The 16,980-nt window shown below is 34.6% G+C and overlaps 1 protein-coding gene across 1 annotated transcript in view; it reads left to right on the top strand.

The window, feature by feature from the left end:
* The window catches only part of DNAH8 (dynein, axonemal, heavy chain 8), a 120,290-nt gene that overhangs the window by 77,123 nt on the left and 26,187 nt on the right, over window positions 1–16,980 (top strand). The window contains exons 56-72 of the mRNA XM_010075082.1: window positions 175–388; window positions 933–1,042; window positions 1,602–1,765; window positions 2,390–2,582; window positions 3,007–3,129; window positions 4,393–4,523; window positions 4,843–4,996; window positions 5,460–5,624; window positions 6,269–6,495; window positions 6,860–6,978; window positions 10,399–10,502; window positions 11,275–11,451; window positions 12,604–12,771; window positions 13,961–14,173; window positions 15,051–15,188; window positions 15,454–15,581; window positions 16,341–16,512. Of these exons, the coding sequence (XP_010073384.1) occupies window positions 175–388; window positions 933–1,042; window positions 1,602–1,765; window positions 2,390–2,582; window positions 3,007–3,129; window positions 4,393–4,523; window positions 4,843–4,996; window positions 5,460–5,624; window positions 6,269–6,495; window positions 6,860–6,978; window positions 10,399–10,502; window positions 11,275–11,451; window positions 12,604–12,771; window positions 13,961–14,173; window positions 15,051–15,188; window positions 15,454–15,581; window positions 16,341–16,512 (2,700 nt within the window). The remainder of the gene's footprint in view (window positions 1–174; window positions 389–932; window positions 1,043–1,601; window positions 1,766–2,389; window positions 2,583–3,006; window positions 3,130–4,392; window positions 4,524–4,842; window positions 4,997–5,459; window positions 5,625–6,268; window positions 6,496–6,859; window positions 6,979–10,398; window positions 10,503–11,274; window positions 11,452–12,603; window positions 12,772–13,960; window positions 14,174–15,050; window positions 15,189–15,453; window positions 15,582–16,340; window positions 16,513–16,980) is intronic.

The following is a 16,980-nucleotide window of genomic DNA, read 5'->3' as shown; positions in this document are numbered from 1 at the left end:
AAACCAAGATCTCCCATCTGACTAAGGAATATAGTTTAATCTAAGTTTAGATTAAAGTGAAAACCTCTCTCTGGGGATTAGTGGTAGAGTTACAAGAAGAAATTAAATTATCAGGGTAGATTTTTTTTTTTCTTGTTTGATTTTCTAATTTGTACAAGTGACATAAACTTACAGGTAACAAATGAAATCGTTCGTCAGATGATGGAAATGAAAGGAATGTACAGCTTGGATAAACCTGGAGACTTCACTACCATTGTAGATGTACAATTAATAGCAGCAATGATACATCCTGGAGGAGGCCGTAATGATATTCCCCAGCGTTTAAAAAGACAGTTTTCTGTATTCAATTGTACATTGCCGTCCAATGCATCCATTGACAAAATTTTTGGTAATTCTTTCTCTTGTTTTACTATACATTTTTTTTCCATAATTGGCTTCAACTGTATAAAAGTATGTTCTCTTTCTTACTTTTGTAATGCAAATTCAGAGTACTTCCAGTGAAACATCTGAAGCTTTATTACAGAAAAACAGTCCTATGGAAGAGAAAATAACCCCTTTAAGTGCTTGTCTTTCTAATTTTGGACAAGCAAAATAATTAATAAGAAAGTAATGGCATTTCCTTGGGGAATCTGAGCACTGCTATTGCTATGTAGGTTAACATTCCACCTCTGCGCTGTCTGAAATGCCCTCTGTTGCTGAAGTTCTTGATTCTGTTAACTTTGTCATACACTATATTGTTAAAAGACAGCAGTTACTGACAGTTGTCTCTACGCCATTTCAGAAAAGCCATGGACAAGAGAGACAAAATTATTTCATCTGTAGTTTAAAAGCAAATTAATGTTTTAAATAAGTACTCATATATCTTGCTCACAACCTGACTTGTTATATCCTACAACTTGAGATTAATTGTGTATTGCATTTTATCTTTTCAGGTGTTATTGGCTGTGGATACTTTCATTCGTGTAGAGACTTCAGCCCTGAAGTGTGTGATATGGTGAAAAAATTGGTCCCAACAGGCAGAATATTGTGGCAGTGGACAAAGGTAAAAATTACAGGGGAAGTTTTATCACAGTCAGTCTGAACAGAGTGCCTTTTAGTGTAATTTAGGCACGTATTCCTTAAGAACATAGCTATAACAATTAAAAAAAAAAAAAAGTGAAAGGTAGTCTAAAAAAGTTCTGGAGATACAATCTGGAAAACTACCAAATTTCAGTAGACAAGACTTGAATGGAAATACCAGTCTATTCATTCCTATAGTTTTATTTGCGTTACTCAAAGCTTTAATCACTATAGCTAAGGAGCAGGGAATGAAATTCTTTATCATTTGTAATTTTTACTTTATCAAGCCCAGAAAAACATATGAAGTAAATACATGCTATAAGAGTTGGGTTTTTACATTTATTGCTAGATCCTGCTTTCAAACAAATGAGAGATTTTTGATGACTCCTTAGAAAGAGTTTGTCCATAATATTATGTGTGAAACTTAGTAAGATTTTGTTTTTAATTTTATATGTGTTATTTATTATACATGTATAATTTATATTATTCTTGCTTCCTTCTAAATGTACCTGATTTTGAATATTAACAATGTTTTTCTTTAGACAAAGATGCTGCCTACACCATCGAAATTCCACTATATCTTCAACCTTCGAGACCTTTCTAGAATTTGGCAAGGAATGTTAACTATAAAGGCAGAAGAATGCAGCAACAGCACTGTCCTTCTAACACTTTTTAAACATGAATGTACCAGAGTAATTGCTGACAGGTATAATAACTATAGCATTTGATATTTAGTAGCTTTAGCCATTTGATCATTTATCATCATACATCTGTAAAACTTCTTAATATGATAAGCCTTATTAGGTGAATATGAAAAAAAAGTCTTATTTTACATGCAGTCTGTACTAGAGAAAAGGAAAAGTAAAGATGAAGATTTTTCTGTAGCTTGACATTCACAGTTGGCATTCTCTTTTTCGGGGGTTGAGGTGGTTCATGCCTTTTATGTTTACCAGTTATTGCTGAGTATCATTCTTCATTGCTTCTCAGATAATCACAGTAGTCCAAGATCTTGATCTGTGTTAAAGCTGTCTTGAAGCTATGGATGGAAGCAGATACAGTCATTTAAACAATGACATGTAGTCACTAATATTTGTGTTTGCAGACTTTGATTTATTTCAGTCTGCATGGCTCCTTCGTCCCTTCCCCCAGTGTATAGCACCCTCTGTTAGTTACGGATTTCAGTGTAAGAGGAATGGAGAATGAAGTCCAGTTGGAGTCACTTAGACACTTCTTTGAAATGTTATGAAGTTTTTTTAGTATTTAATTATCTGTTTTTCTCCCTATATTTCTAGAAATAATTTTTTTAAAAAATTGTACTAACGATTTTTAGATTTATTACTGCTGAAGATACAGCCTGGTTTGAGAAAACTATTACTAAAGCAATTGAGGAATATGTGGATAAAGGCTTAACAGAAGCTCTCCAAGCTGAACCATATTTTGTAGACTTTTTACGGGACGCACCTGAACCAACTGGTGATGAACCAGAAGATTTTGATTTTGTACCACCAAAAGTTTATGAGGAGGTATTTAATTTTACACCTAAAATCCCATGCACTGAAATTTTCCTTTAAATATTAAGCATGTTATGTTGCTGAACTCAAATCATACAGAAAGTTTTGTTGCATATCTACCACATTTTTGGTGAACATGTATCTGGATTTTTGTGGTTAGTATGCATTAAATCATTTTAGTGGTGTTAAAGTTAATAATGCCATATAAGTGTAGTTTATTCATTCCTATTCTCCTTGCTCCTTTTTTCTCCACCATCAGCAGAAAATTTCTGCTTTAAACACAACTGCAATCACTACAGTGAATCAACAAGATAATCTCATCACATGTGGCCAATACACGAACTCAAGTTTGTGAAAAAATGTCAGTAGGGTTTTAAATACTGAAAGGCTATACTAGTATTGTTACTGATTTTTCTTTTTTTTTCTTTTTTTTCAGATTCCAAGCTTTGAATTTCTTTGTGAAAAATTGCAGATGTATCAGAGCCAATACAATGAATGTATTAGAGGATCATTTCTTGATCTGGTGTTTTTTAAGGATGCAATGACACATATTATTAAGGTTTGGGGTTTGTTACTTTTACTAGTTTATGATCAGCTGAACCCCTGTTCAGAAAGGAAGATATAAGGAACGAATTCATCTGAAGTCAAAATCTGATTTACAGGAGGGGGGGAAAAAAAAAAAAGGCTAAGTGTGAGATTTCTTTTGAAGCGCTATGCCTCAGGTTTAAGAAGTTGTGTTAATTATCTCAGGAGTTACTTTAACTTGATGATCTGCTTACCAAAGACACATAGAGGTACCAGTGAAACCAAAGCAGATGTTTGGTTCTTCTCTAGTTGACCTCAGTTAAAGTAAATTATTTAGTTTGCTTTGCATTTAAAGAGAAGAAAAAAAAATTTATTTTTAAATATCATTCATGGGGTGCTAGATGAATTTCAGAAGACCTTGAAAGTCTCTGATAGTCCATTTCCATAGGCAAGTTTTAACCAGAATATCTGAGATATACAGTTAGGTGATGTAAAGGAGCCCTACTGTCACTATGGTGACACTAAATTTGGTCACCTCGTAACTATATTGAAATGATCTGGATAGGCTCAGAGGGAACCATGCATAAAAACAAAATTTCTTTGAAAGAAAAAATGAACACGATTCACCGGCTTGATGTAGATGCCAGTCTTTTGCATTTTGTACATAATTTACATGAGGAGCAAAGCAAACTGTAGCATCTAAAAGTAATCATGAACTAACATCATAGACCCAAGAACGATGTGATGTATATATGGCAGATACGTAAAAACGCAATAACGTAGTAAATTTGTAATCCAGCTTTTGTATCTCACAGACTTCTTAAGAAAACTGTCTCAAAGAAAACTTTGAAGGTTGATGAAATAGAAGATAACACTAAATGACAGTTTGAATGTGTCCAAGTCTTTCAGACTCTTATAATGAGGAATGTAGTGTGTTTATTCTTCTAGCTACAGCTTTTTCATTGATATTTTTAAAACACATTCAGGATGATACCTTCAACTTAAAGTGAAGCTCAAATTGTCTCCCTTTATGTATGTAAATCTGACATGTAACTGCTTATGAACATCCTATTCTCTTAGTGCAGCTTTTCCGTTAGCCACCCAAAATTCCTAAAGAATGTGCTTGTGTTCTTTTGAGAGGAAAAATCTTCTACAAGTATTCTTTTAATAATCTTTACTCTAGTAAAGATTGTACTCTAGTAAATAAAGTGTAGAATATAACAGGTTTTTAATTTTGCTAATTAACATTTTGATTTAAATTTATTAATGAGCTTTTCTTCTATTTTTTCCTATATAGATTTCCAGGATAATTCGAACAGAATATGGAAATGCTTTACTTGTTGGAGTTGGTGGTTCTGGAAAACAAAGTCTTTCGAGGTTGGCCTCCTTTATTGCTGGCTATAAAATATTTCAGATCACTTTAACCAGGTAAGATATGCAAGAAATATATAGATCCAGTTTATGCTGTTGCTTTCTCTTTACACAGTCATAACCTTGTTTTCCAGAGCCCTTTTTTTTTTTTTTTTTTTTTTAATGTTTTGTCACCATTTAAAAATGTGGAAAGCAATAAATTCATATCTGGGTTGCATACAACACTGGATTAAGTTTGAGCTGAAAAGGTGGACCTGAACCAAAATATGTGTGTTTCCAAAGGATGTGTGTACTATCATTTATAAAACCTGTAATCTGAAAATAGGAGTATTCTGAGTTGGTTTGAATTAACAGGTGATGTTCTTGTTCCTCCTAGATCCTATAATGTAACCAATCTGTCAGATGATTTGAAAGTGTTGTATAGAACAGCTGGAGGAGAAGGAAAAGGCATCACTTTTATTTTCACTGATAATGAAATAAAAGAGGAGTCATTTTTGGAATATGTTAATAACCTGCTGTCTTCAGGCGAGGTAAGAATGTCAACATGACAGGCAGTGTATTCTAGAAGCAGGGAACTGCAGAATTTGTTCCCACTAGTTTATTTCTATTTCTTTTGGTAATAAATTTTGGGATCAGTATGAACTCTAAAATATCTCAAGTTTTAAAATAAGGAGTGCTCTTGGTGTGGAGTTCCTTTATGTCTGTTTCCGTGTAAGCCAGGAAAAGATGAGAACCTGTGATGGATTTTTCAGTACTCATTATTATATGAGGATTCTCTGGCCAGTTAAGATCTGTACTCCTCCTGAGTTAGTCTTCCTAGTCTTTAATGGAGTTACATGAAGTCTAAATCAGGGATGAATTTGGTTTTAAATCTGCCTAAACTCTATGTATGCAGAGAGGGAGATACAGATGTAAAAGACAAATATTTATAAACTGTATAGTAATTACATCCATGCAATTTATTTTCTTATCAATTTGAATTTTATAAAAAAGATTTCTAATTTATTTGCTCGGGATGAACTGGATGAAATCACCCAAGGATTAATGCCTGTGATGAAAAAAGAGATGCCTCGGTGTCCTCCTACCTTTGATAATCTTTATGAGTATTTTTTAAGTCGGGCAAAGAAGAACTTGCATGTTGTCCTCTGCTTTTCTCCAGTAAGTTTTTTCTTCATATCTGTCTTCCTTACTTCCATTAGCAAATTATCATGCAAGGTGTGACGGGATTATTCGAGTTTTATATTTTTAGGAGATTTAAAGGCACATTGGGTTGACGATTGGACTTGATGATCCTTGAAGTGTTCTCCAACCTTAATGATTCTATGATTTTGTAAAAAGATTACTGAAGTCTGGTTATAATTGCTGAGATAATAAAAGTAATAGTGCAGTTGTCAGAACTTAAAAGCAAAATACTTCAAAATTAAATCATTCCTTACATGCTAAAGTAATTTTTATTTTTTCCTCCTGGCATATTCTTTCATGATACAAATCAATGAATGCATCTTTGTTAAATTTTTGCTTGTTACTTGAAAACAAGAATTGAATGGAAATTAAAATAAGTTAATTGAAGTTTTAAAATATTAAGAAATATTTATATTTTTCATAAACATCTTTCTTCAAATTTCATAAAATATTGCGTGCTGGAAGTTAAGGAAAATACTTATATACAAGAAAAAAACTGTGCAGGGTGTTCTAAGCAGAAAATTAGAAAGAAAATAAACAGACTGTCTAGTTGTTTATATGAATGAATCATTTTGCTCAACCTAATTAAGTATCAGATAATAAATTGTTACTCTCTTTAGGTTGGTGAGAAGTTCCGTGCACGTTCTTTGAAATTTCCTGGTCTCATATCAGGGTGTACCATGGATTGGTTCAGTCGATGGCCCAAGGAAGCTCTTGTAGCTGTAGCCAGTTATTTTCTTTCAGAATTTAATATGGTCTGCTCTGCATCAGTTAAAACAGAAGTAGTGGAAACTATGGGTCTCTTTCATGATATAGTTTCAGAAAGCTGTGAGAATTATTTCCAAAGGTAATATTTTATACAAATGCAATAATTAATCCCCCAAATGTTGCTTCTGATAGTGTTTTTTGAACTCATTGTGTTATATGAATCAATAAGTGTCTTTTAAGGCTAACACAAAAATAAATCTCCTATATAGATATTATGCAAAGGCCATGAAAAGTAATTACTATCATGTTGTAAACTCACTATCTTCATTCCCACTGTTCAACAATCTTTAAGATTGCTTATGTGGATAAAAACAATGTAATTGGAAAAAAAGTTTGCATTATGAAGAAATTTGATTTTGACTGAATTGATTTATGTAGTTGAAGTAATCAAATGGCTGGATAAATCAAGAGTATGTACTAAGTCGATGTTGCCAATGTTCTAGGTATCGAAGAAGAGCTTATGTAACACCTAAATCCTATCTCTCTTTCATCAATGGCTACAAAGAAGTTTATGCTGAAAAGTTAGAGAGTATTAATGAACAAGCTGAACGTATGCAAATTGGTAAGCAAAATAGGGATAAGCATGTATTTCCATGTGTGCTCTCAAATGATCTGGTTTTAGTATTACACCTATTCAGTGAGCACTTAAAATCAGTTCTGCTGGATCACAGTCCACAAAGCACTCCAGTTATCACCAGCTCACGATGATTCTCTCACAAAAATTCCTCAGAGAAGCTGCCAGGTTAGTCATTCATCTCAGCATTACATTAAGCTTCAATATTTCCAATTTAGCATTTGTAATAGAAGGTAGAACCTGAAAATGGCCAGAGGGAGCATCTGATTTACTAGCGTAGAGAGAGGTAAATCTAAACACATTTATTAATTTACTGCTGGAGTTGTCTATGGAAATTCTTGCTATACAATCTGAGTGCTTCAGGTGATTTATTTCAGATTTCTTCTGTAGCATTAGGTAGCTGTTACTTGTGGCCATTTTGTAACTAGGGTTCTGAAATTCAGGCAAGTATGATTGAAATGTTCTTCTAATTTTGGATGTCTGGCCCAATTTTTGGCATTAGATTAGTACTTAATGGGTTCATAATACATTTCCAGTTTGCATTGAGACATGCTTTTGTAAATCTACAAAGGCTTCGAAAACTTGGGTTTATGGGAAAATAAACTGTATATCAGTCTAACAGAATAGATAATTCTACATTATAAGATTTTTTTCATACAAATGTAAAAGGATGTCACATTTTGACAATGATTAACAATACAACTGGTGCACTTCACATGAAGAAAAGAATAAGAAAGTGTAGATATTTATTTTATTCACAAACTCTTTGCTGAGAGTGGGCTGTAGATGAGGAAGTGATCCTCAATATTTTCACATTATGCAAATTTCCCTGTAGGATCTCTTGCCAGTTCTAGAAACCATAACTTATCATTAGTCCTTCTAGAGATGGAGATGAAGTCTGAGAGCCTTACAGATTTCTGAGAGTGGGGGTTTTTTTTGTGTTCTTTCTCTAGGACTTCTTTTAAATTATTTTTGAAAATAGAAGTAGCCTAAGTAGCTTCAGAACTGTCAGAAAATTTCACATGTAGGTTTTCCTAGCCACTCACGTGATATTGTTGCTAATTCCTTACATGGTATTCCAAACAAAATGATCATGTACAGGTGACCATGTACATACACATCTTCTACTGCAGCATATTTATATTGAGGCTCAGAAAATAATGGCTGTCTGCTTATGGGCAATACTTACGCCAGTTAGAAAATATTGTAAGTAGTTTTGCTTGCATAGAAAAGATATATTAAAAAACAACAAAAATACTGGTCATCCCTGATGCCAAACATGCTCCGCTGTTTAATGCATCCTAAGGAACTTTTCTCAAAAAGTTTGCTATGAATTATTTAGCTACCATCTTGCACATCCATCCTTTAATCCTGCACATCCATCCTTTAATCCTTAGTCTTTTATCACTTAATGTCAAAAAGATTTAGAAGGTTAAAAAGATCAACCTTGAAAGTTGTTTCAGTTTGTTAGGAGATTATGCCAATACGGGATTAAATTTTATGTTGGTAAACTCAGATGAGATAATGTTGCTCTTTTCATCTCCTTGTTGAGATGTTTTTGCTGCATGTATTGATGTCTGGGCCAATTCAAGGTGCTTGTAAAGCAGCAAAATTGTAATACCTTGGTCGATGCTGATTCATAGAGAAGTCTCTGGTTTGAGCACACTGAAACCCTGCTTGTCAGCACTGTAGTACCTATATGAGCAATGTATCTACTTTGGGTGAAGAATCTTGTAAGACAGATGAGGAAAAAACTGAGATTCAATGACAATTACAATTATTTCTGAATGCTTAACATCTTGTGTCTTCTCTCAGAATCCATCTGGGGAATCCTTGGGAGAGCAGCACATATGTAGATAACGTCTTTTCGTACAGAGCTGTGGTTCTACAAGAAGACCTCTGTTCAGCTTTGACAAAGTGGGCATGTCATCCATTTGAGCAACTTATCGCTAGATCTGCTAATGAAAAAGTGACAGAAGTTACATCCTTGAGGTGCTAAAGTACTTTGGCTTAGTACCTTAGTAAAGGTTTTTATCATTTTTCAGTATCCTCTACTTTTCTGCAGGTGTCATTCAGACAAGTTACAAAATACATCGACAAGAGATAATTACTTTGATTCTCTCTATAGGATCAAAATACATCATCTCTCTTGTCTCCCAATCAATGTCTTTCAGCAAATATACCTTTGAACTTTATTGCTGAGAGTGGCAAAATAACCTGTCTTTTGGCGAGGAATAATAAAGAGCTTGCAGAACAGCAGTAGTCAGGTCGTGAGGTAGCTGTGTCAGAAGAACAGGAGATGTGCTAGGAGAGAACGCTTGTCTGTGCGACATGTGGGAACAGAAGAGTGGAGAGACATCACTGAGAAATACCACGCATCAAATGTGTAACTGCGAGTGTGCTCTGACTCTAGCCCTTAGAGAGAGAGGGAGATAAGGGAAATGCTTCCAGGCAAGTTGTGAGATTTTAAGATTCAGTGATGAAGAAGAGAGGAGAGGCTAGAGAGGCTTCAGCATGCAATGTGGAGCTCAGGAGCAGCCAAAAATCTGTGCTCGAATCTATGAACGAGAGGAGAGAAAAAAGGAATGCATGAATTCATGGGAAAGACTGACTATGTAATAATTACAGAGGGAGCAAACTCATCTCTTTCTGGGCAACTGGTAGTGTACGGCTGCACGGCCTCTGTGGATGGTTGCTTCAACACGTACAAGAGCTGTGATGGGACTGGCCCTAAGCCAGACAGGAGCAGGTGCCTAGAGGTGCTTTTCTGCACTCTGTCACCAGGGACAAGAGAGAGGGAGCTCAGTGTGCAGGAGATGGAGGTTGTAGTCTTGCTGTGACCTTTGGGTCCACTTTTGGTGACTCTGCTTCTTCCCAGCTCTTTCTAGAAAGAACTCCCTATTGGAAGGCAGTTATGGATCCTAACATTTACATCATTTCCTTATCCTATGATACAGATGCAGTAGCAGTCTGATTTTCTGATTGTCCTTTGACTTTGACACAACATATCCTTGACATACCCCCCTCTTTTTTTTTTTCTTTTTTTCTTCTTTTTTTTTTTATATGATGAGCGTAAGGATATATTTTATTGCAGGTAATATCCCAGCTGTACACTTTTAAGTACTGGTTAGAGCTGTAGCAAACTAAAACAAGAAATATGGATTTCTCTTTTGAAGAATCAGGCTTGTTTATAATCATTTTGCACCTTGTGAAATTATTTATATCTGTGAAAAGTGAATAGTAGGTACAGTCATGACAGTATGACTGCTGACACCCATTTTCTCTCCTTTACACAAATGTAAATGAGAACACAAGGCACAAGGCATTTGGCATCTTCAACTAGATTTTATTATCTAACTAGGAAGAAAATAGTGTTCATTTTTCTGAATTTTATCTTTTCCTTAATAGGTCTGTCTAAGCTGATGGAGGCCAGTGAATCTGTTGCTAAACTCTCTCAGGAGCTGGCTGTTAAGGAAAAGGAACTGGCTGTGGCATCTGTTAAGGCAGATGAAGTAAGTGCTTTGGTGTTAAATCCCAAAAAGCAGTAGATAGCACTAGGATATATATAGCCGGGTAAAGTGCTGTTGCAGAATTTTCTTATAACTTGTACAAGCCAAAAGTCGTGCATCATGGTGTAAAATGAGGTTTCAGTCCTCTCTCTGTAGCATGCTGATTCAGCATTTTAGTGAGGCACATTAAGACCGCAGCAGAGGTTGAGTGTCTTCCCTGTTCTCCTGCCATTTCTTACTTACTCCTGGAAGCATCAAGTTCACTTCGTTCTGTGAATTCACATGGGGCTGTTCTTTGAATTGACTAATTAAAACTGAGCCTTTTCAGAGTAAAGGAGTAAAAGAAAGACTGACCGGTGGTGCAGATGGTTTTAATACCTTATACTATTTTTATCTTTATCTGCAAAATTGTAGTGGAAAAAAGCAAATACTTACTATGTTGAAAAATTATAGGTTAAATAGGACAAAAATCCATCATAGTAAAAAAACCCCCTGACTCTATAAGCCACTGAAACTCCTTCTATCCATTATAAAAATAATTCCTTTTTTACTATCCAACTCCTGCTGAGAGACTTGTACAGTATTTCTTTGTGGGGATTCTGTAAATTGTCTTAATTTTTGTTCCATAGATGTATAGTGGTATATATTGTTAGGATTAGGTTTATATTTTCTGTACCATAGCCTTTACATATCAGTTTTCTCTTGTGTCTGGTAATTTAATTACTTTTTCCACCATTTTGATTTATACTTTTTATGTGTTTATTATCAACTCCAGGTACTAGCAGAAGTCACAGAAAGTGCTGAAGCTGCATCGAAAGTAAAAAATGAAGTCCAAATTGTGAAAGATAAAGCACAAAAGATCGTAGATGAAATTGATGCAGAAAAAGTAATAGCAGAGAAAAAACTAGAGGCAGCTAAACCAGCATTAGAAGAAGCAGAAGCTGCACTGAATGTGAATAAAATTCTCACATTTTGATTAGTTTAGTACTGTTTGAGTCACCTGTGAAAGAAAGGCTAGAGCCACCAACATACAGTTGTCACTTGGTTTTGACTGCGGTCACCAGCTCTTCACAGTTAGTGCTCATGTCTCTGATGAATATTTATGGAGCTCACATTTTGCCTAAGATAATAAAAGGCTGTCTCTTCCTTCAACAAAAAACCGTTTAATTTGGAGAGACAGGAAAATAAAGGGGATTCGGGGAGACCAGAATCCTCCAAAGTGCTGTAACACGTAATTTCATTATTTTGCTTGGAACAATTAAAAAGTAAAGAACTCTGGAATCAGAAATCAATGATGTATCGTATTTTTAAAGCCTCCTGTTCCACTTACCAGAATTTATGTGACAAAAAATATGGGGTGGAAAAAGCCAGAAAAGGAGCATTGTTTGCTCTTAGACTGACATTTAGATAATGAAATAAATGAAACTTCCAAAAATGGTCATAAAAACCAGTTGTAAAATGTGTAGACTCACACATTATCCTGTGGTTTCCATAATGTGTCTGTAACTACTCCTTTAAGACAGGTAGTGGCATGTCTGTATTTGGAGACACAAATTAATATGTTAGTTTCAAAGTAATTTATTATTTTTGCATTGGTTATCAAACTAAGCAAATTGTCAGTGATGCTACTAGAAAACTAAGTTAAAAAGTGGTATCTCATACCCATAATAACTTTAAAACCAACAAAAATAACCAAGTTCATCTCAGGATGTATGGTGACACTTAACCCTTAAAAAGCCAAAATACTGTTTTACCAAGGAAACTGCTTTACATGAAGTCCTGTGCAATTTTACAATATACTTTTCTTCAGTCACTTCGACAGAAAAGTGAATGCTGCTGTTCCATGCATTAAAATTTGTTTTTTGGTGATGTCTTTAGCATTGGGAAAATATCCTTGTCTAATATATATTCATTAAAATTATTAAAGTTTCATGAAACTATGAAATTTATTAAAGTAAGCCCAGCTACTCACTTTTTTGTATGTACTTAGTACAAACTTGCCTCAGAGCAAAGTATGCCAGACAGACATGAAAATTAAGATATTGAATGGGAAAATAGAATAATGGTATTGATGCAGGATTCTGTTCCATTTTTCTTCAAATAGACCATAAAACCAGTGGATATTGCTACTGTCAGAAAACTTGCAAAACCTCCTCACCTAATTATGAGGATCATGGACTGTTGTCTGCTACTGTTCCAAAAGCAGCTTGATCCAGTTACCATGGATCCAGGAAAGCCTTGCTGCAAGCCATCGTGGGCAGAATCATTAAAAGTAAGTGGAGTTTTCAAAAAGTGTTTCTGAAACATCAGAAATAGCAACTTGCATATCAGAGAATTTATGATGCTGTTTATTGAAAACAGGACAGTTTTGTAAAAAGACAAATATATGGTTTTAAGATAGGTGTAGTATATAAACAGAGTTTAAATGGTAGCAAGTAGTAAGTGAATTGGTTGGAGGCTTGGGCAGTAGGAGCTTTAGATTTTCCTTGTCCTGTTCCTGACATATGACGTGATGTGAGTCATGCCAGTCACGTTAACCGTACATGAGATAAAGGCGTGCTGTAAAACCCCTTGTTCTCTTTGGGAACTTGTAGGTTCCCATTTAAACAGTCTTTTCTGATCCTCCCAGGCTCCTTGATTGGTTGGAAGATTATTTCACTGACTGAGAGCTAGTAGCTCTTTTCCCATTCCATGTTTCAGTATTCCTGACCCAAATTCCTTGGTCAGACAGCCTTCTCTTCCTTCTGGACTTTGATCTTCCCTCAGGATACTCTCTTAGTTCCTTGCCTTCTCCTGCCGTTCTTGAAATCCTGTTCTACCTCTATTAGTGTATTAATTAGCCAATATTATTGCCTCAATTTTTTTGTCATGCAAATGAAGAAAAATTGTGGATTTTTGATATCAGTAGAGCTCTTGATTTTTATTTAAGCTTTTCCAGGAATTAAGAAATCATCAAAACTTTTTATTTTCTACCGACAAAATTAAATGGGATAAGCAGTTATTCCACGAGTTGTCTTTAATTCATTAAATATTTGTTAGAAAAAAGTTAAAACCAATTATTTCCCTTTCCAGAAGAATTTAGATCACATTTGACAAATGCATAAGCAGGGTTTTTTTTCATTCTTTAAATAAGGTACAAATGTATCTCTGAAGCTTTTTCTTAGTTCAATTTTTTTAATGAAATGCTTCATCTTAAATGCCTTTAAAATGGCAACGCAGGAATGTGGCAGATGGAAAGTACATCAATAACTTTCCAACCTAGTTACTGAAGTGTAACTGCTTAAAACTTTAAAATAATGGAAGGCATGTGGTAGGAGTTACAACTGAATAGCACACTTATAATATCAACTACATGAATTATCTCTTTTCACAGAAGGATTTTAGGAACATTTTTTAACATACTCAGCTATGTACAAGTTTTTGAATGTAAATTCCAAATAATCCTGTGTTGTTTTTTGCAGCTCATGAGTGGCCCATTCTTGCAGAGTCTACAGCAGTTTCCCAAGGATTCAATCAATGAAGAGACAGTAGAATTACTCCAGCCTTACTTTAACATGGAAGACTATACACTGGAGAATGCTAAAAAGGTGTGTGGCAACGTGGCAGGACTCCTCTCTTGGACACAAGCCATGGCGATATTTTATGGTGTTAACAGAGACGTCTTACCTCTTAAGGTAATACATCATCTCTTGCTTTGTGTTTGCTTTCCATGTAATTTAATTTCATTTACTTTAATAGCAGTAGGATTTAAAAAATGTATTTATATAACTTTATTCAGACATAATTGCCCATATACTTTAGATTATAAGAACAGAAAAACCCCATATCCTCCTCTTGTTTCTAGACAGAACCCATGAAAAATTTGCCTAGGCAACTTGAATAAAAAATGTTATCAGAGGTAAAGACCGTATAGAAACTCAAAGGCAGTGATAGTTGCTTTTGGATTCTGAAACAAGTATTTAGTCCCTACAAGTAGCAGTCTACACAAATTTAAAAAAAAAAAAAAGAAAAAAGTAAAAAGGTAAAGCATCTGAATGGTGATTCCAAATCTTTTTCTTTTTTTTTTTTTTTTTCATTAGTGGAATTATTATTTACAAAAGCAACAGTAATGCAGGTGAATGATTCAAAAAAAATTATTTAATTAATTTCCTGTGTTCAGCATAAATATCCGTTTAGGTGCAATGGGAAGATTCAATAGTTTAGGACCATGATTTTCTAGTGGGTAAAGCTATTCTGACAGCTGATAAAGGACAAATATACAGATCAGAAACCTTACTGCTTTAAACAGCTTCTTTAAAAGAAATAAAGTTGACAATATATAGTAGGAACTTTGAGTTAGTACATTGTTATTTAAGAAAAAAATAATGTATGCAGTATATATATGACATAGTTTTCAGATTAAATATTTTAATAGGTATATAAATATTAATATTAAAAGTCATTTTGATGTATTATTGTCTCATGATTACCAGCTAAGCAGGCTTAAAATAATTCATCCAAGTATATTCAAATCTTGGATGGTTATTGTTTTAATATTTCTTCTCTTTGCAGGCTAACTTAGCAAAACAGGAAGGCCGCCTGAAAGTAGCTAACGGAGAATTAGCAGAGGCTCAGGCGGTGTTAGACGAAAAGCAAGCTGAACTGGACAAAGTGCAGGCAAAGTTTGATGCTGCAATGAAGGAGAAAATGGTGAGATAAGAGCATTGTATGCAAGCATTATTCATAATAGGTTCAGGTATAAAAATAAGAGATTTAAATCTATGTTCTCTCGTATTTCGTTCTTTCTGTGAATAGGAGCATGTTAGGCAATAGATGCACTTAGAATTCTCAATAATGAGTTTTAAATAAATAAAATAGGCATAATAAATATAAGAGGAACAAAAAATATTAAAAAACTCTTTAGATTTTTCGCATTCTGTTATAAAATAATGTAGGACATTTTTTTCGATTTTAGGACTTGCTGAATGATGCAGAAACATGCCGAAGAAAGATGCAAGCAGCCTCTGCACTTATAGATGGACTGAGTGGAGAGAGAGTTAGGTGGACTCAGCAAAGTAAAGAGTTTAAAGCCCAGATTAACAGGTATTGGATTCATCAGAGACAAAAAAAGTAAAATACGTGTAAAAACTGAAGAGCTAGTAAGTAATTTAGTAGCTTTAACGGTTGTACTTAATTTTCCTCCTGGAAATCTTAAAATACTTACACAATTAAGTGAACTATCCTGAAATTTGAATTTTCCTCCCATCAGTGAATACCTGAGTGCCAAAGGCTTGTATTTCAATTCAGAACAATACCTCTGATTTTGGAATTTATTTCCAAAGGGATTCTTTCTACTGCAGTTATGTGCCTGTATTACAGCTGCCTCTCCTGCCCCCCAACACTGCACCTTGTTCCAGTGGCTCTGGGGAAGTGAAACCTTCCGATAGGCAGGAGGTAGGGATGGTCTAAGGCTCAGCTTCTGTAGAATGTTCCTGTTTCCATCCATTTGCTATGGGGAAATTGCACATTCCAAGAGAATTGTCTGTATCTTTTGATAAATATTGTATTGCAGGCATATTGTTAAGAAATATACCAGTTTCTTGCTTCGGTTATGAAAGTTGTCATCAGGGCTTTATTACTTTGTGGAGGTGAATATAATGTTTTCATATGATACTACTCTTAAGTTTTGCTACAAAAATATTTTGGAAACACAAAGAAACTGTTGTTCTCAAAGAGCAGCAGTTCTCTCCTTAAATTGTCCTCAGAACAGAAATCTTCTGATGTTTCAAAAGCTAGTTGTCTAAATCAATAGAAATTGAAATTGTACGTTACCTTTTAGTTATGGTTTGGTTCCTTTTCTAGACTTGTGGGAGATGTACTGCTCTGCACAGGTTTTCTTTCGTACTGTGGACCTTTTAATCAAACCTTCAGGACGCTTTTGCTTAAAGATTTATGGGAAGCAGAGATGAGATCCCATAAAATCCCTTTTTCAGAAAATTTGAACCTGATTTCTATGTTGGTAGATCCACCAACGGTAAGTTCTTGGTGCTTGGTGGTGGGTTTCATGTTGATGTCAGTTAATATATTCTGGGGCTCTTAGCCAGCATGATGCTTGCTTAGAACACAACTGTAACCCCCAGAATTACTGTGCAGTGTTGTTCTGCGGTTTCCAAATGTTCTTGGCAATTTCCACTAAACATCTGAGTACTGAGCAATTTTTAGATAGATAAACAAGTGATATATTATAAATGAGTGACATATACAATTAGGCATTTGCCAGTAAGATATTGCACTTTCAGTTAGTTTATCCTGAGAACCTATCATCACAGCTATAGAAAACATATCTACTCAAAGACTGGGTTTGGTTGGTAGCTTTTGGTTCTGTCAGTATTATCTGGGTCTTGTTTCAGAAATCAATGTTCTATCAAAGAGAACATTTAAGAAAGAATGCAGAAAGTATTTTAATTTAATGTTAATGTGTGAGAAATCAAACAGAGAACAA

This window comes from Pterocles gutturalis, unplaced genomic scaffold, assembly GCF_000699245.1.
Source record: "Pterocles gutturalis isolate BGI_N339 unplaced genomic scaffold, ASM69924v1 scaffold5217, whole genome shotgun sequence".
Taxonomy (NCBI): domain Eukaryota; kingdom Metazoa; phylum Chordata; class Aves; order Pterocliformes; family Pteroclidae; genus Pterocles; species Pterocles gutturalis.
Note: the sequence above shows the minus strand (reverse complement) of the source record. Positions and strands in the feature narration are given on the sequence as shown.